The sequence below is a fragment of the Lagopus muta genome, chromosome 10 (assembly GCF_023343835.1).
Source record: "Lagopus muta isolate bLagMut1 chromosome 10, bLagMut1 primary, whole genome shotgun sequence".
Classification (NCBI taxonomy): domain Eukaryota; kingdom Metazoa; phylum Chordata; class Aves; order Galliformes; family Phasianidae; genus Lagopus; species Lagopus muta.
The window spans coordinates 6,294,181-6,319,829 of NC_064442.1; the positions used below are offsets into that span (position 1 = coordinate 6,294,181).

Sequence of the window (25,649 nt, forward strand, 5' to 3'; positions counted from 1 at the left end):
AGGAAAAAGGTGCTCAGAACACATACAGTAAAATTTTGAATCACACTATACGAAAAAGGGAGGCAGCAATGAGACCCCAGAGATTTCAGGGATGTAGGATGTATCCTGGTTTGCTGCCTTGTTTACATGATCAACAGCATTTGCCAGCCCCTAGTAGGAAAGTTGGAAGCAGCCTAGGATTGTTAATCCTTTGCTAGGCCGCAGTGCTAGAAGTCTTCTGTTGGTTTAGGGAAAAAACTGTGCATCTAATGATCTTTTTAGCTTCAGTGCCTTGAGAAAGATACCTGAATATGTAGGTAAGTGTCGATTCAGAAATCACGCAAAGGATGAGTAATAACTGTGGATTTGTTCTTGCTCTGAAGGATGGGATGGGTGATTATCCTGCCCCCACATTTGGCTATATTACAAATTTAGGAGAAATAATTTCCCCTTATAAGAAACAGATTCTCAACTGATCTGTCATAACTGTCAGAATAAACTCCTGAGTTGCAAGAATTAGGCAGTGATTCTTTTGTAGACTTCCAGTACCTCTTGTGCTAGCCTAGGACAGATCAGGTTGCATCATCCCACTAAGCTTCTGCTTGCCTCGATGAAAAATAACAAAAAGATTTGTTTGCTACTGCTTTATTGTGATGATTGAGATGTTTCAATTTCCAGATGATCTAATCTAAATTTTCTATAATTAAAGAAATTTTCCTCTCCACCAGAGATACTTCATAGTTCTGTGGAACAATTTAAAACATTCCCTTGTCAGATAGTTCCAGTGTTAAGGTCCATCTGTGTGGCAGGCAGAGATCATAGAATCACTGAAGTTAAGGAAGAGCACTGAGATCATCCAGTCCAACCTTCAGCCCATGCTTGTGGCCTCCACTATCCTTTTCCACCACCTTCCTGAGCAGCCTGTTCCAATGCATTGCTACTCTTTCTGAGAATAATTTTTTTTTTGTAATAACCAAGCAGAAAATTGTGTGTTGTTGTGTGTTTCTCTAGTTTGATTATCATTGGTAGTTAAAGCATAGCCACTGGCTTTGCAGAACTAAGAAAATACCAATAGTCTAAGTGGGGAAGGATGTAGAAAGTGATACCACCTCTGCTGCTGTGGCTAAGCAGGTTTTTTTTGCTGCTGGAATTACATAGTTTGAAGCTAGTTTGTGTCTGTTTATGTTAAGAGAAACTCGTCCTGCTTACTGTCAGTCATAAACTGAGCATTTCAATAAGTCCTTGTTAGCGTAGCAACTGAGCCTGTCGTAATCTTTAATGTATTTTTCTTCCCAACATCTCTGCAGGGTAGGGAGGGTAGAGTGGAGGCATTGACTGGCTGACCGGATGGCACGTGGTGGTACAGAAAGTTTGTCAAAACAGGGAAGTGAAACTTGAATACAAGGCAGCAGCCTCATCTCCTGCCTCTGCTTCTGAAGCAGTTTTTCCCCCACTGAAAACAAAAATAAATCAAGCCTGCAATTGTGATCTGGGAAACAAAACAATAAAAAAGGAACGGCCTCATCCCTGTTCACATGAGTCAAAAGCCCCAACTGCAGTGTGTAGCAGAGCTTGAGATCAGCAAGCTGTTGGGCAGATTTGGGGAGAACTTTGCCAGCTGTGTTTGGAGGAGCTCACAGTGCTGTGTGTGCGGTGTGCATCATGCAATGGCTGCTCCATCAGGCACCATGCGGCTTTGTGCTTAACTAGCAGGTATCTGGGAAGGGAAGGGGAGCAGCAGGAAGGACAGCAAAAACGGTTGGAAGGTCTAGAGGGCGAGATGTGCGAGGAGCTGCTGAAGTCCCTTGGTTTGTTCAGCCTGAAGCACAGCAGGCTGAGGGAAGGCCTCATGGCAGCCTGCAGCTCCTGGTGGCCGCCTATGGCTTCCTCACAGAGCTGATCTCCTCTCTCTGGTGACAGTGAGAGGACTTAAGGGAATAGCATGGAGCTGTGTCAGAGCATGGTCAGACTGGATATCAGGAAAAGGCTCTTCACTACAGGGCATGGCCCTGAGCTGCCAGAGCTCAAGGTGCGTTCGTTCCGAATTCCTGTAGTCCTTTGCTTTGTTTCATTCCTCCTTCCTTTCTCCTAGTTGAGAGGATAAAGTAAAATGAATTTCAGCTAGCTTGGAAATATCTTCATTTCAAACTTCTGTTTTACTGTGAAATCCTTTACATGTGTTCCTGCTTTATTCTCTTCTTCCACAGACTGTTTTCCCTTAGGAAACAACTTTTCATAGAAAAAACTATACTTCATGAATTGCAATCTTCGTACTGGGAGACCAAAAGGGTAAACAAGTTGCATAACAAGTGATCTCTTGGCAATGCTAGTTGTGGATTTTAAAATACTCTTAATTATGGAACAAAACCCCCCTAAAATAGAACAGAACAGCATAGCCAAGAAGACTTTTTGCAGTCCATTCTCTTTGGTGTACTTAATTGCTCTAGGCAGTGCAATCAGAAGGAAGTGATGCTACTTCTAGATGACCTCAGTGACAGGAAAAAATGACTGAATTTGTATTGAAGTTATTTATGAGGTAATGTGTGGGGTCTTGTGCTTCTACCAATTTATATTTGACCTTTCCAGCGTAAAGGACCTAAAACAATCTTCTACAATAGTACAGGATTTGTAATGAAAAACAAAGGCTCCTGTCCATCACTTTTACTGGCCTGTGTATTTCATAAGGTCTCTTATGTTGCAAGAGTAAATACAGCAACTGTGCATCAGACGTGTCAAGCATGGGCTTTAGTTTTCAGAACCAGAATTTGGGATTTCTGAAGGAGAGAGCTTTTTTCAAGTGGCCACAGGAGATCCCTTGACTTGCCTTTCTACAAGCCACCAGATGGCAACATCTGTTGGATGCAGACTGAAAATACTCTGGGAGATTCACAGCATTCACTGTCTGGCTTTCCTGTCCTGTTTAGACCTCCATATAAGATCTCTTTATACAGCCCCACCAGGATAACTCAGAGGACGCAGTTAGCACAGAAGTCACCAACCAGGCAAACCTAAACATGTGCTTCCAGCAGTGCTTTAAATAGCTGCCCAGGCTGGGGGGCCATTGTCTGATATCTCAAATGTTAATTCTGAAAATAGGTGGCTTGGACAGGATTTCCACTTTCAGAGGAGTAGGAAATGAAATCATGTTTTGGTAACAGCTCTGCTTCGAAGCAACGATGTTTTGTCTCCATGTGTGCCTTGTTTGATGATAAAAAGTCTATTCAGAGTCATTGCTGCCACCCTTTTAAACACACCCCAGGTCAGTAAAATGGATACTACTTGGATGGCCAAGCCTAAGACTATACATTAACTTATCTATAAAATCCCTGCAGCTGAGCATCTCCACCTTTTACAGTATTATTTTGCAAATGTTGTTGTGTAGAAGAGGCAGTGCTATCATACCAGTGCATCTCATCTCATCAGGGTTGAGTACAGAGAGGCCAGAGCTTCGTGTTCCTTGTTTTTTGTTGTTGTGTATTGCCCAAAGCAAGTTCCAGTAAGTGGCCTAGTAAGGAATTCGGTAATTGAAGACTTGTTGTCTTGCTTTAAACAATTTTTAAAGCATGGGTTTGTGAAACTGGGGAATTCTCTTTATCGTGGCAGAAGCAACTGCTGCACCCATCTCTGTGCAGACTGGAAAGTTTCTGTAAATTTCTGTATTTTTCCTGCAATATGTTGGCAGATCCTAGAACAGCTCCTAAGTATTGAGTTGCTTCTAAATCTGAAATAATTGAGGAACAGGAGAAATGAGGGAAAATTCAATACAAGAAGAATTAAGGGGTGGATTATTTGACTTTTATAACAGTTAAGCTAGCATATAAATGATGAAATTTCATACTGTGGCAAAAAAATGTACAAAGAAGAGAACAGTGTGGATGCCAGCAAATAGCCTGAGACCTTAGCAAACAGCAACGGTAGAAACACTGTTACGTTTGTTGGAAAAGTTAGAATTCAAGTTGGAATATTGCTGGATGGTAATAGTGTGGCAGTGTTCAGAATGTTACCATTTGCTTTGGATTGCTTGTTTGGCCAGATGTCCGGATTTCTGGAGGAGAGTGAAGGCAATCTGCAGAGAGGTTACGCAGCATCGCAAACCCGTTTGAGCTCTAAAATGCCTGGATTTCTCCTGCCCTCTGTGGGTGCAGCCATGTGTGTAATTTATTCGGTCCCCCATGTTTTGAACCTTCTGAAATACAAATGTTACAGGTAGGCTATAAGTAAGCTGATGGTTCCTCCTGATGCACCCGGGTTTTTTACGTTTTTAGTAAGCCTGCAGAGCTTTGTTCTGCGTCTGGAAGGAGCACAGCAGTTAATGGCCATGTGCTGTGGTGCTCGTGGTGCTGTACGCGCTGTTTGTAGGCTGGGTGATGGATGCTGCACACCAGCATCATGCATGGGTCCATCCTTCATCCTGCTAAGGGTAAACTGTTGTCTGCCTGCTGGAGCAGAAAGGAGACCATTCAGAGCAATAGCATCTGTTCCAACCTTGCCCTGAGTTCTTTGTGATCCTGGGCAAGTTCCTTAACCTCATGCAAACAGCTTTGGGCTCGCTCTGTGGATGATAACCATTTATCTCCCAAGGGTGCCAGGAAGCTGAGCGCACTTTTCCTAACACTGCTTAACGTGCTCTGGGAAAAGGGCTGCTGAAGTTCAACTGTTATCCCAGGGTAGGAAGCAGGTCTTTGATGTGGAGAGCAGCCTTGCTGCACTGGCTGTTCCTGCAGAAGGTCCTGTGTGTGCTCGGGTGTTTGAGCTCTTTGCTGGTGACGTCCCTGTGGCTCTTTCAAAGCAGGGGGCAGAGACCTCTTGAGCAATCTTTTACTATTTGCCACGCTTGTTACTTAATTGCTCCTCCTGTGTTTGAACTCTTTGCCAAAGTCAGAACCTGTCCCAGACTCCTAACCCCCAGTTTGACATCTCGTCAGATGTAGGAAAGGAGAACATCAAAGCCTTGTGAGGGGTTGCCCTTTGGAATAACATTCCCAAGGGTTTAGCAGGATGCTTGTTTGATCCTGTCAGATGTCCATGGATTGTCGGCTCAGGCACCTCTTTTTCAAGGCTGCATTAGATGCTAGTGGGGCTTTCAGGAGAACCACGTCTGGCTGTGATTCAGGACTTGATCTGGTGGTCACCTCTGCTTGTGTTGCATCTGTGCTTCTGTGGCTTTACTTAAATGCACTGCAAGGCTGGAGTCCCACACGTGTTCAGTGCAAGCAGATCACAGCTCGTCTAGTCTGATGTGCTGGTTGAAGGCAACTACGTTGCTCTACTGAAGTTTGTGTTGCTGTCATAATAGAGCAGCTTTCCTCATGAAGAAGTGACTGAAGTGACTCCTGCAGTGGTTCTCTGACTGCGAGCAGGCTGTGCTTGTCTGCAGCTTCACTCCTGAAACTCAGCTGCCTTTCTGGCAGAGTAGCTGTTTTCTAGGTTGCTTTGCAGATGGGATTCTTATGGGAATAGAGAGAAAATAGCTTAAAAAAAAGTAAAAATCAAAGGTTTAGCTTTTCTCATGTGATTAAGCAATATTTCAATCTTTTATTATTAAAAAAAAAAAAAAAAAAAAAAAACCAAAAAACAAAAAAACCAACTTTGCATTTTAGTAAACTTCCACTTCTTTGCATGGGGAAGAGCCAAGTTCAGAGTTCTCGAGTCAGCTTTCGCAGGATGGCTCTGCACACTGTGTGCGGCTCAGGGCTTTGGTAGAGGTTTTAAACCATGTTAGTATGTCTTCTTAGCTCCTCGTTCTGATATCTTTAGAAGGAGCAAAGCAAGAAGTTATATGAGGAAGGTTGTAAAGGTCTACACTGAAGAGGAGTTCCCCCAAAATTGTGCCTTCTCCTTTGGATATTTGAGGCTGCCTCAGTGAGGATGGAGGTAATTTGTGATGTGCTTCCTCAGGGCCGCTGCCAGTCCCATCAGATGGTGATGAATTAAACTCTGAATGCACGTGTAACTTTTCCAAGTCCTTGCTGCTTTAGAAAGAGTATCTTGTGCTTTCCTCCAAGTTAGACTTCTCCATAGCTTCCAGAGAGCCCCCAAAGGTCTTCCCGCTCTTATTCTTTGTTGCAATGTCAGTGTTAGTGTATCTGTTCCTTCAACTTTCACATCATTTTCCTTTGATATGTTTCCAGCTGCGCTTGCTCTCCATAGGAAGTCACACAGCCTCATCTCTGACAATTTTGGTGTTACCCACAGTGTCCGAATAGCAGTTTTGACCTCTCAATTAACTTCAGGATTGCCTCTTTCAGCAGACAAACCTGTACAGCTGCCAAAAGCCTCAGAGCAGATCTGGAAGGTTGGCTGAATGGCTGCAGAGATTAGGGACGTATTTTCCTTTTGTGAGCGAAATCAACAGCAAAGAGCCTCGACACAAGAAGGAAACTTTCCCACTGACCACAAATAGGGGCTTAAAGAGAATTTTCGAGCCTTTAAAAATAAATCGTCATTTTGTATTTAATTAAGTAGGGTTCCATGAATGTGGTTAGATGCTGAGGTCATGTGCAAAAAGAAGCTTTTCCAGTAATTAGTGCAGGGTCCATGCTGTTCTGGCAAAAACAGCACTGACGTCAGGCTGACACTGGAACAAGGAGCTGTGCTGCACAGTGAACTTGAAACACGAACCTTATTATTGAAGGGGCATGTCTGACAACTGCCAGCACTGGCTGCTTTGGGCCCTAATTAAATAAATGTATCAAAGTTCTACCATTTTTATTTGGTAAATATGGAAAGAAGCCATTTTGGGTTTTTATTTAGCAGAAGCTTAGTTTTAGTTTTGTGTTTCAGGCTGCGCTCTACCAGCTCTTGCTGCTTTGTAGGTCTGTGTGTTAGGTGATGTTGCGGTGGTTGCTGTGTAAGCCAAGTGCTGTGCCAGCTTTTGGAGCAGGAGCTTTTCCTCTCTCAGGTTCTACTTTCTGGTGAGTTCCCGAGTGGAGATGGAAAGAAAAAGTTTGTCTGACCCTATAATCTGGCTGATTGGATCATAAATCCCATGGGTGCATTAGCAAAATCGTTACCAAGTGCTCTTGAATTTACTTGTAGCTGATCCAAAATAGGCTGGTCAGAGTAGAGCTGCTTAGATATTTCTGGCTCTATATTATACCAAACAGAAGGATTACACATCTTTAAAAATCTACAAAAAATACTTTTTTCTCTTCAAACACGTTGAGGTCCCAAGATAGCTTTTAATTTAGAGTTGTGACTCTTGATAACTTGTATTTATCTGATTTAATATAAGGAATGTGTGTGTCAAAAATGCTGCTCAGTTGTGGCTTTCTTCAGCACTCGACTGTTCTCTTCTACAATTTCCCTTGGTTTTCTTTGCAGGCCATGACTGCTGTGAGACGGTGAAGGTGGCACTTTGTGCCTCTAAGGAAGGTCGCCCTGTTCTGGTGGTGGCAGAAGAGAGCTTCAAGTTCATCCAGGATGAAGCCTACGATGCAGCCCAGTTTCTGGCTACCTACGCAGGGAACCAGCAGGCACTAAACTTCACCCGTTTCTTGGACCAGTCGAGACCACCTGCTGCTGATGTGGACATTTTGGATGAGAAAGTGGCTTTGGCATTTCGACACCTGAAATTGCCTGCAGAATGGAACGTGCTGGGAACGGATCAGTCCCTCAACGGTGAGAAGCAGGGGGATGTGTGTGAGGTGTGGGTGGGGAGAGGGGTTAAAAGCCTTCTGCTCTGGGAGCCATCCGCTTGTCTTTCAAAATATTCATTGGTCTTAGTGCACAGAAATGGGACAGGCTGTATATCAACGTGTCGTACTGTGTCTGTGTCCTACACTTTGCATTTCAGCCACTTTGAAATACAGGTCACCCATGTTTTCTTTATCTTCTGTTATAAAATAGGACGCAGTGTGGTAAGTGGTCAGTGTTGCAACACGTGCAGATAGGGGTTTTTTGTCTGTGCCGTGTTATGCATGCATCAGCATCACATTTCTTTGATTTCCTGAAAAAGATGGGTCTGTGGAGGAAGCCTGATGCTTTGGCCTTGTGCCACAGCCTTGGTGTGTTTGCTAAACACTGGTTTTATAGCACAGGTGCAGAGGAACTGTAATGTGCGTAAAACGCATCTGATTTCTCTTGGAGAAGCTGGCAGGCTGCCTACAGGCAGCATGTTTGATGCCAAAGCACCCTGAGGATTAGTCCTGCATCCCTGCCTGTACAGCTGTCTGTGAGCGCAGACCTTCCCTAAAATGAGCCCAGATAATTCTGCAAATAAAACAGAATAAAAGTGGGAAAGCCTGGCTAACGTGAGCCCTTAACCATAGCAGAGAGTGCTACGGAGAGCTTATAAATAGAGGTCAGTGCTGGCCCAAAACCTCTAGTAAAAGCAGCAGAGCCAACACGTTCAAGATGCTGTGACATGGCTGTAGCCTTGGAGTTCTGTCACAGGGAAGTTTTAAGGAAGCATACTGGTGCACTCTGGGGCTAATTCCAGTGTTGCCATAAATTTCTAAGGTATTCTGGCAAACAGTTTCACATGAGGAATGTGGCTGTGAGGCATTCCCTATCTGTTATGGGATATACCAGCCTAAACACTGAAACAGGAATGAGTTGTTCAGCACAGTGGCTGCAGTTCTGCTTGCCCTGATGGGGTTTTCTGCAGGATTTTTCCTGCTTTAATTGTCACTGCCTCAGTGACTGCTTTTGTAAACATGAATGCACGGGCAGGCAGTCAAAGCAGCATTAGCAGAGGTTCAGTGATGTGATCGTATTTAGTGGTTTCTGGATAGAAATTCAGATGCTGTTGTCTGTTTACTGGGAGATAAACACTTGGTATCTTTTCCCTCTCCATGGAAGACGCTGATGTTTCTTTTTGCATTTTAGAAAGCCGTGATAATGCAGGAATTTCTGCTTTACTGAAGTGGTAAAAATATTGTAAAAGATTGGCAAAGTGCTCTTTATTAATGGAAATTTCAATTGAAGCACTGGATTGTTACTGATTTTGCAGGAAGGCTCAGATCTAGTTTCTTTTTTTTTTTGGTCTTTGGTTCCTCTTTGGAAAAATCAGAAGTTAGGGAAGGGATTTGCTTATGGATTTGCCATAGGATTTGCTTGGCATACACTTCTGTGCCTGAAAATCACTGTGGTACATGCTGTGGCATTCAGCAGCAGTAAATGCAACCTTCATCTAAGAGTGCTGGTCTAATAAAATGTTCTCTTGCAGTAAGTTTTTTCACATGTAACTGAGTAAGGGCAATCTGTTGATGTCTTGGTCTGTTTTTCATCTCCTGGTTGGCTTTGGTCTGGAGGCAGATATATCTGGTAGTTCTTTTTCAGTAAGCTGATTATACACAGGGACTTTTGGGGAATTTTTGTGATTGTGACAGGAAAGATTTGTATATATAAGCATCCTTCTGGTCACGTAACCCTGTTTTGGGAGAACAAGGTTGGAGAGATGTCTCTGATTCATGATGGAGAGCTACATTAGGAAAACAGCACCTCTGTAGTGGTGGTGCTTGTGCATTAATCTGGGTTGGGAAAGTGGAAAAATCATTGCACAGATTGAAACTGGGGGAGCATGAGAACAATTATGCACATGTTCTGGTCAGTGCCCCTCTAGTGGGACCGCCCATCCTTCATTGCATCACTACCTATGAACAGTTATCTCAGTTCATATTTCCCGTTTCGCTAAATGTCACTGCCATATACTTCAAATAACCTTCTTGAAGGAGAAAATGCTATAGAAATGAGAACAAAAGAAAATGTCAGATCCTTTCTTGAAAGACTTTCACGCTGCTTCTAAGCTGACATTTCTCTTTGGGCTCTTGTGGGTTGGAAACAAAACGCTGCTGTTTAGCAAAACCTCTGAAAGTCAGAGCGAGCGGAGAGCCTCAGCCAGCAATCTGGGCACAGAAGTGCTGTTATGAGGTGGGCATTGCTGTGAAGCATGTTTGAAAGAAGGTATTTCTAAGGGCTCCAGTCTGGAGATAGGCGTGAAGTGGCTGCGGTTCTGCAGCAAGAGCTTGGATGGTGGCTCCAGGGTGCAGGCTTGTGAGGGGGGCTGGCTCTGCACAGGCCTCTCCTTTCCTTTGCCCATTCCCAACTCTTCCTGCAGAACACAAGGAGTTAATTGCTGTCACGCTCCAAAGGACAGGGAAGATGCTGCCATAACACTGAGTAAGTAAAAGTGCAGCATTGTTGTGGTCCAAAGCTATGTAAGAACTATGTGCTTGCTTATGTTTCGGTTGCCAAACCAGGGTCTTCATTCTTCAAGAGTTTGCCATTGCTCTAGATTAAAGGCGTGGTGCATTTATACATCCAAATTGTTAAGAATGCATTGCTTCAGCTGTGGGCTAGAAATACCTCTAACATTATTTAAAACAGCCAGAGGACATTTGTAAGCATTCCAGTGAAACACCTTTCTTTTTTTTTCCCCCATAACCTATTTAAGCTAGCTGTTGCCATTCAGCAAGAGAAGTTTCCTCAGGTTCAGTAATCCCAGTAGTATTTCACACTATGCTTTCTTTGCATTTCTGTCTTTTTATCTCTTTAGACATCATTTTCATTTGAACAAATTGAAAATAAACTCAGTGTGTATTCCTGTATGGCTCAACAGCGTATTTCCAATCCCAGTATGTTTGTGTACAGTATTCTCATTTGCTGGTCCAGAAGGCAAAAACTTCTTACTGCTTAAAAAGAAACTGTCCCAAAATTAAATGCATTGAGCAGGATTGATTAATCTAATCCATATGGTAATATTATTGCAGCTGTTTGGTTAACATTGCTCAAAACCAGTATTTATTAGTTGATGTTACTCTGGTACAGCAAAAAAAGTCTGAAATAATCTGTGATCACAGGCTTTAGTTCTTCACCTAAAACCTGTTGAAAAAATTGGATTCATTTGAATCTCATCAAGCTCTGTTTGAGCCTGCCGTGCCAAATTTAGCACCAAACTCTCCTTTTGTACGACTTGGGCTTTGATGACAAGCTTTGTGTTCAGCAGCCAATGGTGTGGAGTGTGGTACCCAGCCTGGTCCTGCCAGCGTCTGTAATGCTTGTGTGATGGAGGGCAGTGGCTGTACATGGGGAGCCCCTGGCAAGAAAAGCTAGTTCAGAAAACAGAATCTTCTTCTCTGAAACTGTTGGTCAGTGGTCTCACCTCAGAGTTCTTGTTTGCTTTTCCATGGAAAGGTGAAATTCTTTACTCCCGTTTCTTTGCCCTTCTGGTGCGATCATCGAATCATTTGAGTCAGAAGGGACTCTTAGAGGTCGTCTGGTCCCACTCCCTGCAGTGAACAGGGACACCTACAGCTGATCATGACTGGGCTTTAATTGGGTTTCTGAGTAACAGCTTCTGTATGGATAACTTTCCCCAATAAAATACATATATGTATAAAGCCTGTTCTCAAGCTTTCCTCACATCAGCTGCTGTCAGGGGGGTACTCAGATTCAGGGCATTTTCAGCAGCACTCTGTTCCCGTGCAGAGTGAGCTGACCCAAATTGCCTTCCCAGTCTCTACCACTTACTTTCCTCCTTCTCCGTGAACCCACCTGCTTGAGGTACAGCCTCCTATTTGCTATTTGAAGAAGCCCCCAGAGAAGCCTTTAACCCATATTTTAGAGAAAAGGGCTCCAGGAAGTCTTGCAGTAACTTTTCAGTAGGTACCTGTTTATCCACACACAAAAAATATTTCACAGGGAATATGAAGCTGTTGTGCCAGTTATGCAGGTCAGGTCATGGGACTTTGGGTGAGGGGGGTACCACATCCCACCTGGTGCTTCATCTTGGTTGGAAAAGACCTTCAGGATCATCAAGTCCACCACACACAATGCTGTACAGAAGCATGTGCTTGTGTTGCAGGGCTTTGCATGGACACGTGCAGGTTGAAGGCTTTGCATTCCAAGTCCAGAGTTCATCTAAACCACCTTGGGCATAGATGTCTCAGCCCTCTCCATGCATGCTGCTGCTGTCCCAGGGCAGCTGGGTGAGCTGTGCTGTGCTCTTACCTGCTGTGCACTGTCCTTCCTGGGCTTTGCCCTTAATTATCAACTCATGTGAATGAACTCAGATGGCATCCCAAGTTTATTTCAGACTATCTGTAATTAAGGATGACTTTTGTTACCATGGTGTTCCAAACACAGCATTACTTTCAGGTGCTGTGTTATCATGTCTGTCTTAATTACTGCAAGTGCACTGTAACTTTCTAAAGAACATAGTTGTTAGTGCTGTTAAGCGTAGGGTTATTTACTGTTCCCTGTGACATTCAGAGGGCTGTTGTTGAAATTGAACAGATGGGTTATACTTTATATCTAGAAATCAAAATTTAATATGTATTCTGAGGATATATGCAACATAAATGCAGGACTGTAATTTTCTATTTTAAATGATTAAGCAGAAAATAAACTAACTAGAAAACCAGAGCAGAATATTTGGAGGTATGAGTAATAATTATGGCTTGTTTGTGCTGCAGTAGGGAGAAAAAGATGACAAAAAAATATAAGGGAGTACCTAAGGTATGGAAAGCTTAGAGAACTTAATCCTTGAGTTATCTATCAGTAGTGAACAGACTGCTTTCAAAACTTCTTTTGGGAAACAGTCTGTTCACTTTGCTCATCAAAATAAGTGGTGAAATCCAGACTGGTTCTGGTTTTGGTGGTGTGAGCTTTTCAGGTTGGTGCTTTCAGAGTGCAGTGATGATCAGCCATGAGAGCAAGTGATTCCCCATGAGAACATTGGGAAAATCTGTCCCTTTGATGAGCTGCAAGATAGCATCGACTGCAGGCAGATAACCAGAATGCCATCTTAGCAGATAAAACACTTAGCATCTCCCGGGCCTTAGGAATGCAGTTACTGACGTCTTGAAGACGTCTTGAATATGTGCAGCTTCCCAGAAGCACTGAATAGCAAACATCCATATGCAATAATGCTTCTTGAGAAATAAAGCTCTGTGAGCTCAGTGGGGAGGAGGTGGTGAGGAAGAAGTTGCCTTGGCCCAGTCTGAAATAGGTGGGAGTTACGTTTAATAATGGTGCGTGGAACCCAGAAGGATTGCAGTGTTCAGTGCAATGGACCACATCAGTAGAGATCAGAAAGATCTCAAGAGGATACTGAAAACAGAAACAGAATGTCTGAAGAGAGCAGTAGCAGCAACAAAAAAGCCTTACTAGGAAGAAAAAACAACAAACTTTCAGGACTGACTACAATGAAATTAGGAGCTACCTTTTTTTCTCCACTGGAGCACGTTAAAGGGAGGTGGCTGATGGTATTTTCCAGACATAAAGCTTTAATCTGTTCATCTCCTGCACTCCGTTTATAGTTTCTACTGAAATGCTTTCAGGATAATAGTTACCAGTTTTCTTTTCCCTGAGTCTGGTGTTCTTTCCTATCTGCTTCTCACCTTTCTCTCTGCCCTCTGATAAAGGCTTGTGCAGTATAAATGGGCATGATCTTCTCTGAGCAAACAGCACAAAGCAGGCTGTTCAGCTACAGTACTTGATAAGATGAAAAAAAATATGTTCCTTCCCTGAATTTAATGCACTCTGCATTGCAAAATAGGAAGCAGAAAATGTTCAGCCGGTGTCTGTGGCTGAGAAACCATTGGCATTAAGGTGCTTCTGTTCCCTTAGGTGTTAGTGGGAGTAGGGACATGAAGATCTTTCAGTGTGCTTTGAAAAAGTCTTGTTTATAGGATTAAAAAAGAATTACCCACATTTTGTATTAACTGAACTCATAACTCCAACCTCTGTGTCTCCACCTTGCCCTTCCTTTAGTACCATTGCCTTCTCGAGTGCCAGGTGACGGCTTGTTTCGGGGTTTTGCTCAAGGGTTGATCTGAGCACTGAGAACCCTTTCAGCCATAAACAAGATTTGATGGTAGCCCTTAGAATTTGCTTACAATACGTAGTTTTGGGTGAGAAACAAGGGGAAGTCACTATCATGGGAAGAGTAGCAAGAGATTCTTTGAGCTGTTCCAATCCATGGCTTTCTCTTTACTGAGCTGTCTCAAGGTATGGAGGGTAAACTGAGCCATTCAGCATGGATTTCTCTAAATAAATAAGAAGCACATTTTAAAAAGAAATACAGAGGTTAGTTGATTTTTCTTTCTTTCTTTTTTTTTCCCCCTTTTATTTAATCAGGATTACAATGCAAGTTCTTACTTTTTGTGTGCTCTCAGATGTGTCATACCCAAACCTTTTTTTTTCCCTTTCTTCTACTTCTGTGTTTTTTTATGTAGTGCTAAAAGCACCTTAAGCCTTAATCATTTACAGTTAGCAAAGTACATTTGATATTCTTCTATGGAAATTTTGACCTTAGCTACTCAGATAAATTGTTCATGTGTCACAGCTGAAAAAAAAAAGAAAAAAAAATTAAAATAATACATCTAAAGTCTTCTGTTTTGCCAGCTGGATTAGAGTGCCCTGCCATTATGGGACGATAATCATATGTTTCAACTCTTGCCTATTACTAGGAAACAAGAAAGGAACAAAAACAACTTTGGTCTTTCCAGTATCGTGTGTCTTGTGTTTCCACAGTTTTCCTAATTACAAGAACCTTTTTTACAGGACAGCCATTTTAAGATGAGGAGCTCATGCGTGATGTGGTAGAAGGAGCTCTGGCTACTGCTGGTTAAAGCTTCTGTTGTTCTTCCATAGCTGCGAAAGGAATTTTGCACCATGACAAGACGTTGTAATCATTGACTGAATTTCCAGCATCCCACGCTATAAGCCTCAGACCTTCAGAGCTGGGATGGCTGTAGGCATGCTGCCCATCCTCCCTCCATCTCCATCATGCAGCACTTCTATACTCAATGCACACCTGCTCTTGGCTTGTTCTGAGCAACACTGTGCACCAGCAGATGTATTTCTCCTTGTATATTAGTAGTTAATCCAGTCCACAGATGGCACACTTCTTTTCACCATAGCTGTGTGAGTTTTAAACACTCCAGACCCCTCTAAAGCCATTGCCCAGGGCCCTGCAGTTGTTGTGTGTGCAGCACTTTGTCTCTTTGCTGCCATCATCCATACCCATCTGTTAGGATGGCCTGGAGCCAGTCTGTATGTCAGGCAGATCCTTTCCAATGGACCTGGAAAATGAGTCTGTGTTTAATATGCTCAGGATGGCAAGGCTCCATGTCTTGTATTCATCTTCTGTGCACTTCGTGGTTGTGCAGAGGCACTGGGGCAGTGCTGAGTTCAGGTCAGTTGCATGTGTAACCACCTCCATCCACCTGTATTCACTAATTTGACAGTAGTGAAGATTGGTTTTAAAAAGTGGGGAAGAAAAGACAGGATTTTCAAAAAGTGCATTCAAATGAGCAGATTAAATCACCTGAACGTTTGGGACAAGTAGGAGAAGCAATTCCTCTATGGAAATACATGTAGGGACAGGTACCCAGGTGGATCAGGGGATGCATGGTTGCAGGCACCTTTCCAAACTTGCAGTTGGTGTGTGTTTTTATTGGAGAACCAAGAGCTGGTAAGCAGAAGATGCTGCTCCCTAATTGTGCAGCTCTCAGCTAAAGGAGGAAGAGGTGTTTTGATCCAGGAATCCATGCTTATGCTTTTCAGGTCTGCCCTGGTGCAAGGCTGTTTGTTTCAGTTAGGAAGATGATGTTCCCTTTCAACAAGGCAGCTGGAGTGGGAGATGATCCTTACTGCACCAGATGTGGTCAGACCAGTGCAACATGTTCTTTACTTGGACAGCAGTCATTTGCTCCAGCAGAAGTGCTGTGGTGCTTCCTAAATCCGTGGCAGGAAGAGTTGTACTGTTTTAATTATGCTAGCTGATTATACTGCCAGTTTATTAGTGCAGTTATTGTAGGAGCTCTGTGCAAGTACAAGTTCACAGGGTAAAATTTGGGCCATATGCTTTCTCTAAGTCCAGTCCTGTATCCACACTTCCTCCTTTCTGCAGCCCCGTCAGTAGTTTTTCCCTTTTGTTGTCTTATTTTTCATTATACCTTAGGCCCAAAGCTGGCAGTCTTTGATTAACCACCTTGTTGGGTTGTTTATTTCTGAAGCATGACACGCTGTTGCACTCCATACCAAAATCCTTGTTGTTACTCCCCCATAGGCTGAGAATTTGTCTGTGAGTAAGACCAGCTATTTCTTTTTTCTCTGGTCAGCTGGAACCTCCATTCAGACACACTCCTCTGTTCAAGATAACATGATTTTGCTTGAGAGTAATAAAAGGATGTTGGGGAGGAGGGATTGGTTTGAAGCCCAGAGATCCTATGTGGAGTCATATGGAAGAGAGACAGTGCCAGGGAGTTGTAGTTCTTGAATACAGATCAGTTCTTCAGGAGCTGATCCAGAAAGTGGGAAAAGCCTGTGTGTCAGGCAGGGATAACTCCCTCTTTTTGCATTGTTTTTCACTAAAGGCCTTAATGATGTCCCTTGAGAAAGCAGGCAAGAAAACAGCACACTGCAGAAGTGATTTCTCTTGGGGTGTGCTTCTTGGGGAAAAAATAATTAAATCTTACAGGCATTATGCACTTGCATTTTTTAAATTTACTATGTAGATTTGGCTGGCAACCAAATTAATAACCCAATAAATCACCGCTACAATATTAAAGGTATTAAACTATTGGCATGGTTTACTCAGCTGGTGCATTTCTGTTGTTTTTGCTGCTGCCAGTCAATACTGAAATCCTTTGTTAATTAAAAGAACAAATTTGTATTTCTTGCAGTTTTTTAACCCAAATGCTTTCTCCCTCCCTGCAGAAGCAGCACGCTTTGATCTGCAAATGCTGTATTTCAGCAGTGCATCTGGAGCCCATTTCTGGTGGAAGTTCTCGGGCTGCAGCTTTTAGAGTAGGGGGGATACTTTTCTGAGATGAAAGCTTAGGCTCAAGAGTGACTTTTACTGAATTAGAAAGTCATGGTTATTAAACGTAAAAAGCAGCAGAGGAGATTACTAGTTTATAAATGTTGCTACTCAGAATTACAGTGCTACTGCAGAAAGCTGAGAAAAGCTGGGCTAAGGCACAGTCAAGCCAGGAAATCAAAAACCTCATTTTTATGTCCATATGAGAGGCTAAAACTGTTCTCTTTCATAACTGCTCTGCATTTGTTCTTCGGTTGTAATTGATTTTTTTCATGCCTTGGGACAAATCAGTGTTCCGTTAAATAACATAACTCTCAGATTCCTAAAAGCTGGTCCTGGCCGTGGGACTAAAAAAGGCTTGGATGTACAGAGAAATGTACACCCCTGAAGATGCCAGGAGCTGTAGGGAAGCCCTGCAGCTCAGTGGCTGTCATGGCTGTCCACAAAGCCCTTCTTTTCACTTTGACTTCAGTGCTCTTTCAGTCTGACCCCGAGATGTCCCGAGCACATTCAATCCCACTGGAGCCAGTCCCTCGCTTTCATGCAGCGGTGTCTCCTGGATTTCGCAGCCAGCTTGTGCAGAGCGTGTTTTTCCAGGTGCTGCAGTGTTTAGGTTCCTTGGCTTTTTGGCTGTCAGCACCTCTAGTTCCATGCCAGCCATTGTGCTGCACTTGGCATGCGTGTGGCTTGTCTCCAGTAACAAGGATGTGGGGGAATGGCATTCACCTAAGCGGCAGCCTACAAATTCATACTTCTTTTTCTTTCCTTATTCCCAGAGAACATCCCTCGGGAGACACTGATGCACTTTGCAGTGAGGCAGGGCCTGCTGAGGCTGACGTGGTTTCTGCTCCAGCAGCCAGGAGGAAGAGGAGCTCTCAGCATCCACAACCGCGACGGCGCGACGCCCGTGAGCTTGGCCTTGGAGAGGGGCTACCAGAAGTTGCATCAGCTTCTGACCGAGTAAGGATGACTTCGTGGTTCCTCTGCTTGTTTTTCCTTTATCGTGCTTCCCTTTACTTTATCCCTGAAGAGTGTCTAACTGGGGAGTATTGGTTGGAGGTGGATGGTTGGACTAGATGATCTTAGAGGTGCCTTCCCCCGTAATGATTCCAAAAGCTAAACTCTACTCTTGAAGAAAATTTTTTTTGTGGTTTTACTTTTACCTTTATTGCTAAAAACAATGGGAGAATGACCTTAGTATTCAAAGTAAGTGCAGTAACACTGTTGGGTTCTCCTTTTCTGTTCTGTTCTGTTCACGTTGTTCTGTTTCCAGCTGTGCCTTGCAACCTAACGTGAGTCATAATATCAGCTAATTAAGGCAAACCTTATACAAACACAAGTGAAAAATCTTGTCTTCGAACAAGTACAGCTGTTGAAAGGAGTGCAGCTTGCAGGCTGGTGACTGTGACTGTCACATTTTCACTTCATTGATCCACAGGTTTTTTGGTTAGATGAAATGGTAACAATTCTGTTGAACTAAAGCAGTGTCTTGTAGAGAACAGATATCTGCTGGTATAAGTCAGAATTTAAGTAAAAATTAAGGCAAGTATTTGCAGCAGAAACTGTTCTGTTCTACGAGGGTGATGAGAAGCAGCCAGATCTTGCCAACTGCAGCAAGTAACTTGTTGCATGAGCCCTCACTGCAGCGTTTGACAGAAAAACTTCAGAAGATGGAAAGTTATTTTTGAATAGCAAACGTTTGGCTTGCTGGCTTTAAAAGCTGCAGCTAATAAAGACAAAGAGCTTTAAATAAGTTCTGGGGCGGGAGGGCTGTTTGTAAAAGTTTTGGTCTGCATGTCTGCTGTTCTTATGCCCAGTTCTCTTAAGCTTTGTTATTAACTTTGTTTTCCTGATGGGAATTTTCAAATGCTTAGACTTTATATTCAGTGACCCAATGTCATGTTTAGGACTCTTCTGTGTTGTCCATGCTCTCACGCAACGTTTCTTTATGCTACAAATTGTAAATTATTCTGTTTTCTATAGTTGTTGGACAGGATGTTAGAGGCAGCTAAGTAAGTTTGGTTGCTCATGTGCTTGCATTTAAGTTTCATCTGAGGCAGTGAAGCCAACCACATAGCAGGTAGGGTGAAGGAGAAGGGGAGGGGTGGGACAGGAGCTGTGCTCTGTCTGACCTTTTCTTCACCACTGTTGGCTGGGATCAATACAGAGATGGTGGCAGTGTTTCTCTTCTTCCCACATGAGTTCAACAGCAGTCATAATGTGAAAATACTCAACGGTCTCGCAGGCTGCTTTGTAAAACTGGAATAAGCAAATTCATCCTGAAACTGCAGCCAAGAGCTCCAAGGTGAGACTAATGATGTTGACAGAATTTGCATACTACCACAAAGTCTAAATTGACCAAAAATTGATTATAAAGCTCACAGCAAACACTGTGATCTGAATGAGCGGAGTCGGTAATTTTAAAAGATGTGGCAAGTTAGCAGAGCTGTTACAACTGCTGTTCATGTATTTCACAAGCAATTCCAATCCAGTCTTTTCTTGGTGGGAAAATAAGCAAAAGCACTTGGTTATGTGGCATTGCCCTCTGCTAATCACTGGGACAGCTGCTGTTGGTGTCATCTAAGGAATTTCTCTGGTGACCTTTGCAGTACATCTTTGAACACGAGATACTGTAGCACCCTTTTTAGTTCTTTTTAATGCATCTTAAAACCATGTAGGTGAGTTAAGCAGAATTATGGCTAGTTTTAGAGGGTGGAAATACCATGCCTAACCATCTGACAGGTGTGCTATGCATCTTGTTGCTCCAAAAAGCTTCCAGTAGATGGTGGATGCAATGAAGGTGGCCTGTTTCCATAGCAGAAGTTTCATTATGCTTGGTGCTTTCTGCAGTTGCAGGGGATCAGTGCCTGAAAATCCATACTGGGAAGAGAAATAGTGATTTTCAGAACAGGGAAAAGCAGCCAAACTCCATGACAAGAGTATATATTATTTATGTGCTGTCAAAACACAATGGATACTGTGCAACCTCTTTTCTGCACTCTGCTTATGCACAGGCTGTATAAACCATGCACACACATTTGGCACACAGTGTGTACCACTCAGCAAAATACGGAGCAGCAACGCATGTTAGTGAGAGCTTGTACAAAGGAGCCATTATTTTTACAAGTAATTAAGCTCCACTTTGCAAAATAAATGAATGCAGCATGTTTTGTGTTGCATTATCCTTGGGGGGATTTTATTGTTCGCTTTGGTTGCTAATTTGTAGGACCCTGCATTTCACAACTCTTCTCTTCGTCAGTGTGGGGAAGGGGTGAAGTTCTGCTGTAATTAAGGCAGAATCATTAAAAAACAGACAGAAAACCTCTGTTGATGCAGTTTTGTCTGGGTTCAGCTGCAGTGTAAATATTTTTCTCAAAAACTAATGACGCTGGTGACATTTGGAATTTCTGTTTGTCAGATGAGCTTTCTCTTTTCAGCTCTTAAGTTCGTTTTAAGGATGCAAGATGCCTTCCATTGCAGAGCTGCAAGTCTGGAAGCTTCTTTTACTGTAGGCTGGAGCTTGTGGTGTGCATCCTCTGGCAGAAGGGATGCACCCAGAGCTGCTGGTGGGGCTGGATGCACCTGATCTCCCATAGAAAAGCCTTGGGAAGCAGGCAGCATGAGCTCTCTCTGAGTTTCAACAGTTCCCCAGTGCGGGAGAAGTGAATTGAAAAATGAAGGCTCCTTTGTTGAAGCCTGCTGCTTCCTCATGTTTAAATTGGGCAATGCTGGCTGCAGGGCGTTGGCAGCTCTGCTGTGCTGTGCAAAGACTGGGCTCCATGGAGGCAGCAGGGCTCTAACCAGGGCAGGGTGAGTAACTTGGCCTCTGCAACAGGACGGCTGCGTTTTGCAGTAGTTGATGTTTTTTAATATGGTTCAGTGTAGTAACATAATCTGCCTGCCAGCTCCATGTTGTTCAGTGTAAGTCAGGCAAGTAAAATGGCTCCAAGAAATAACTTGTGTTCTGAATTTCGGAGTCGGAGTGCTGTTCTGTAAAACATACTCTCATTTTGTAACCTGATTTCATTTCTGCAGAGCAAAGTTCCGTCCAGCAGCCCAAAAGGATCTTTTGATCTCTTTTTTCTTTCAGTGAAGCCGAATGTGTGGTGTTCCTTTGCAGGCTGAGAGTGAGGGTAAGAGAAAAGTAATGTCTGTAAGAAAAACTCCTGCATTTTCCAGTCAGTGCATAGGGGAAGATATAGAGCACGAGTCTCTTGTGCTTCTTGCATTCACTTTGCTTTTCTGTTTCCTCTGCTGGCCTCTTATTACCATGAAGCACTTCTGTGTGTCTCTGGGAGTCAAACCTTCGGGTAGCAGCGTGGTGTCCCAGAATGTGGAGCCATAAACCAGTATCAGTGCAGATTTCCAAAGTTAAACTGACCTAGATTTAATTAACACACATAAGGAACAGCTTGCTGGTAGCAGAAGTTTCTTGTGAACATTTTGCAATGCTTGATAATCACTTGCTATTGTTCTGATTTTGTGTAAGTAATTGGTGATGTCTGTGCTGTAATCTCCGTGGTGCCTCTCAGATGAGGAAGGGTTTTCAGTCACTTTACTTTTGTAATTGAGTGTTCTTTGCTGCTTTTCTGGGCCAGGGCTGCAAGAGGATTTGTCTGGTGTCTCATTTCTTTACACACCAGTTCAGCAAGTCCATGAAGCGCGTTTGATTTCAGAAATCTCCAGTTTGTCTTCGGTTGTGTGTGGTGCAGGTGCATTCTGAAATCACAGGGTGTTTGGGCTGGGAACATCACCGACTGCAGTGAGTTCGGTGCCAGGCTGTGGCAGTGCGTTACAGTGTGCTGACCTGGTCCTCTCTGCACCCTTTCCCAAACTGTGAGCTGAGTGGCAGCACTCTGAGTCTCCTCTCTGTTATTTCTTTCTCTGTGGTTCCCTGTGCAAGAAGCAGGAGGCAGCTGGGGACACGCAGGTGTCCTGCAGGTTGTGCAGCATCGCCTGCCCATTGCTTTGCTCTACTTTACGTTTGTGCTAACCAGAATCGGCAGCTGAAGAATTTACTGAAGTAATGCTGATGCATCTCCTGTTTTTCCTTCTGTTCTTCCATACAAAACCAAGCAATAAACCTTTTAATTGCCATTTAAAGGGATGTTCAGAGAAAATAAAGGGCAAAGGTGGAGGATCTGATGAGAGATCTGTATGTTAAGATGCTGCTGCTTGGGTACAGAAGCATGGGAGTAGTAGTGATCCAACAGGCATCTAGTTTCAGGTGCTTTATTGCTGAACTTCCAGATGATTTTTTTGCAACAGAGTTTTTTAATTGCTAGTTCATCCTGGCAAAAAGGATGCTGAGATGCTGTGGCTTTCCTCTGGTCATGGCATTACAGCAGGGGAACAGACAGCAGCAGGGACAGCGTGATGGAGCAAGAGGCATTCTTGCTTCCCACCTTCCATTTGCTCACTCATTGCATGCACCAGCTTTTACTCTTTTCCTGGAGTGCTCCAAAATCCATACTGAGATCTTTCTTTGTAGGTAAAGCTAGGAAGGTGAAACAAATGCAAAAATGGATGTAACAACAGGCAGCTATTCCTGTGGAATGTGCGCTATAGGGTTTGGTAAATATATTTGATGAGGCCTGAGAAATGTTTGAGTTTTAGAGTTCAGACCCTCTGATGTAGAAAGTATATCACATTTGTTAAGATAACTGGACTTGTCCTGGGATTGCAAGTCTGTAAATAACTGTTGAGGGAACAAGCCAGCTTTCTTCTCTGGTATGATTTCCTATTGTATAGTGTGTTGATTGTTGGGCTGAGAAGTTAGCGTTAAATATCTTGAGTTCGGTTGTTGAATATTTAATCTGATACTGGAGGGCTAGTCATGCAGTCCTGAACTCAGTTCAGCATGCAAACCCTCTGCTGTTCACATTTGCGTGGAGCACCGTAAGTGGTTACTCATCGTCTCTGCAGCGATGAACTGTTTCCTTCAACATCAAAAGCATTCCAGTTAGTGAGAAGATTTGCCTTATGTGAGAAATATTTGTTTTCTTTTTTTTTTTTCTTTTCTCCTGCTTTCCAATAGCTTTTGGTACATTCACCTGAGGTATAAACACTGTCTTTAAATCATTTTCCTGTGTATGAGCAGTCCATTTGTGTTAACCCGTTCTACCATGTGTTAGTTGCATGTGTTTTCTGAGTCTTCCTGTATGATGCATACTGATATTCCAAAAAATGGGGAGGGATATGGAAGTGCTGCTGTGCACTTGTGCTGTGTATGCCATTAAAGACAGTGGGGCTGTTGACAAAGAGCTGATCAGACCCATACAAGGCCTGTGTTACCCAACATTCTGCAACAGCATTGATTTACTGTCTTATCTGTTTCCATTTACTTTGCAGTGGGACAAAACAAAACAAAAAATAAAAAACTGTTAAAAGGATACAAAGGGAGCACACAGTCAAAAGGGACACACTGAGTCCTTTCAGGAGTTATAGCATTTCCACTAAGCATTAATTGTAATTAGTAACGAGCAGTTGTTGGCATTATCAGTAGCTGGTTGTTGCTGGCTGCCTGCAGTTTTGTTTGAAGAACAAGGAGATACTTTGGAGCCCCACACCCCTGTGTGTGATGAGCTTAGGAAACTGCCTTTTGTTTGTTATGGTTTTCTGGAGTCTTGCTCTGACATTCTGGTGACTGTGATAAATCTGGGTGTGGATTTTCATTGGAGGGGCTGTTGGCTTGATGTATGTAAGTTGTTAGTGTTAGGGACGTGTTGTGCAACAGCCACCAAAGCCCAGCTTCCTGTCCCAGTAGGCACCGTTCCTTGTTTATCCCGGACCACAGTCAGCCTATCTGTCTGATCTCGTATTTTCAGTGAGTTATTAAAATAACAGCCATAAATCAAAATTTGAATAGGAATGTAAGATATGTAACACTAAAATCCAGTGTAGGTTTTATTTGTCTTAGAGAAGGGAGCATCTAAATTCTAGCATTTCCTAGCTTTTTGCCATAACCATAGCACTTTTATTTTGTTTTTTGTTAATTGTGATTTTATTTTCTTTATCACATGAATCTGATGCTTTCAGAACCACCCCGCAGCTGTGGCTAAGGTCACAGTAGGATCCCAAGAGCCAGCAGTGCTGCTGGGTTTGCTTTGTCCCAGCCAAGGTCTGGCTGAGAAATGTGAAGGGATTTCCCCAGGAAACAGCACCTTGACTTCCTGCACCGCCTTCCGTCTGTGGGATCCCCCTTCCTAGTGTGAGGCTCTGCTTAACCCACTGAGATTGTTTGGATCATTTGTCCAATCTCTTCCTCAGCCTTCCTCTCCCCTTTGGATAAATCCTATTATCTGTGTACGGGAAGGCGCTTCTTTTGGAGCCCTGACGGAGCCAAATTTCAAACCACTCCAACTGATGACCGCTTCTGAAGCTTTGAAGGGCTTTTCCTCCAGTCAGAGCGCTTGTTATTCTCCCCCTCTCGCTTATCTTCCCTCTTTTTATAAATATCTTGCCTGTATCTGCAGGAAGCTGGGAGCTGCACTGGGTCGTTGCAGCCGTTCCTCTGCTGCTTTCCTCCCCTCCTTGGCTGGGGGCCATCCTATCAGCTTCACTACAAGACCAGAATAGATCTGCACACAAATACGGCGCTCTGCTCCTCCTTCACCGGGGATGGCACTTGCTTGTGGAAGTCTAAAAAATAGTATCGCTTGTAGTTTCTCATGTGTCGGATGTGCCGGTGATGCTGTGGTTTGAGTCATGGCCCGAGAGCATTTTGGAGGTGGTGAGGGGTTGAGTTTGCTCCTCCGCTCGCTGTGTTTGGGGTCAACACCCTTCCTTGAGCCCCGTTTCCATGGGTGAAAGGCCGCTGGTAAGTCTTTCTCCACACAAGCACTGTTCTTTCATGAAGGCAGCCATTTCCTTTCTGTGCAACAGAAAATGGGCGTGAAGCAGCGGAGAGCGGGGCTGGAGATTCCCGCCAGGTTTTCTCAGTGGGACACGGCTCAGTGCCGCGGGCTGTGCTGGAGGTGAAGGCATTCATATGACCACTGTGGATTTCGTTGGTCAGTCCTTCACTTTTGTGCCAAGGGAGATGCTTCCATCAGCGAAAGTTTGGCTCAAAGTTGGTATAAGGGAAACTTTCTGTTCAGTGCTGTCTCCCAAGTATTTCTGTTGAAAGGGCAGAAAGAATTGACCCAGGATGGTCAGATCCTGTAAGCCTTGCTTCTCCTGTTGCAGGCAAACTGTGGTTAAGACTTTTGCTGAATGAAAGCAGATTTTCAGGCTACTTAAATGCTGGAGTTTCTATCTATGTCTTTTAATAAATCTTCAGTAAATATTTGTGTTTTTGTTTTTATCTCCTAGTAGTTCGCCTTGGGTATGTACTCCTGTACAATTACAACCACTGCAGAAATTGCTAATCTGTACAAAATGAGTGCTTTTCATAATGAGGGAGCAGTAAACGTAGGTCTAAATCCTGTTTTTGGAAAGAATGTATGTTTTTGTAATTTCTCAATAGAAGGTAGGGCTTGCAGTGAGCCAGAAAGGAGACACACAAATGGTTAAGCTCAACAGAAGGGCAAAGGAGCAGGAGGGCATTCTCATGTGATCTACGTCCTCTTGAAAGTGATTGTCTGAGCAACAGAAATAGCAGTGTGCAAACAAGTTGACACTTGTGAGCACTCATTTGTCCTCTTTGCTGCAGTACATCAGTGCCTGGATGTGTCTGTATGACTTGGAGGAGTCGGTGGATTGAGCCATCTTAATTATGTACAACATGGGTGACTGCTCCTAAAAATGAGAGCTCTGTTATCTGGTTGGTTGCGATGTGAGAAAGATCTAGGCTATTCCAAAAGGCTTATAAGCCCCTTTGTAGACTGCAATGCAGATTTACAGCTAATATGGAAAGGAAGTGCTGTCTTGAATCAGCAGCAATCACCGCTGCTCACAA

General features: G+C 43.5%; 1 protein-coding gene across 8 annotated transcripts in view; it reads left to right on the plus strand.

The window, feature by feature from the left end:
* The window catches only part of AKAP13 (A-kinase anchoring protein 13), a 195,681-nt gene that overhangs the window by 70,032 nt on the left and 100,000 nt on the right, over positions 1-25,649 (plus strand). For all 8 annotated transcript variants that reach the window (XM_048956244.1, XM_048956245.1, XM_048956242.1 and 5 more), the window contains 2 exons: positions 7,303-7,599; positions 17,527-17,710. In XM_048956244.1, the coding sequence (XP_048812201.1) occupies positions 7,303-7,599; positions 17,527-17,710 (481 nt within the window). The remainder of the gene's footprint in view (positions 1-7,302; positions 7,600-17,526; positions 17,711-25,649) is intronic.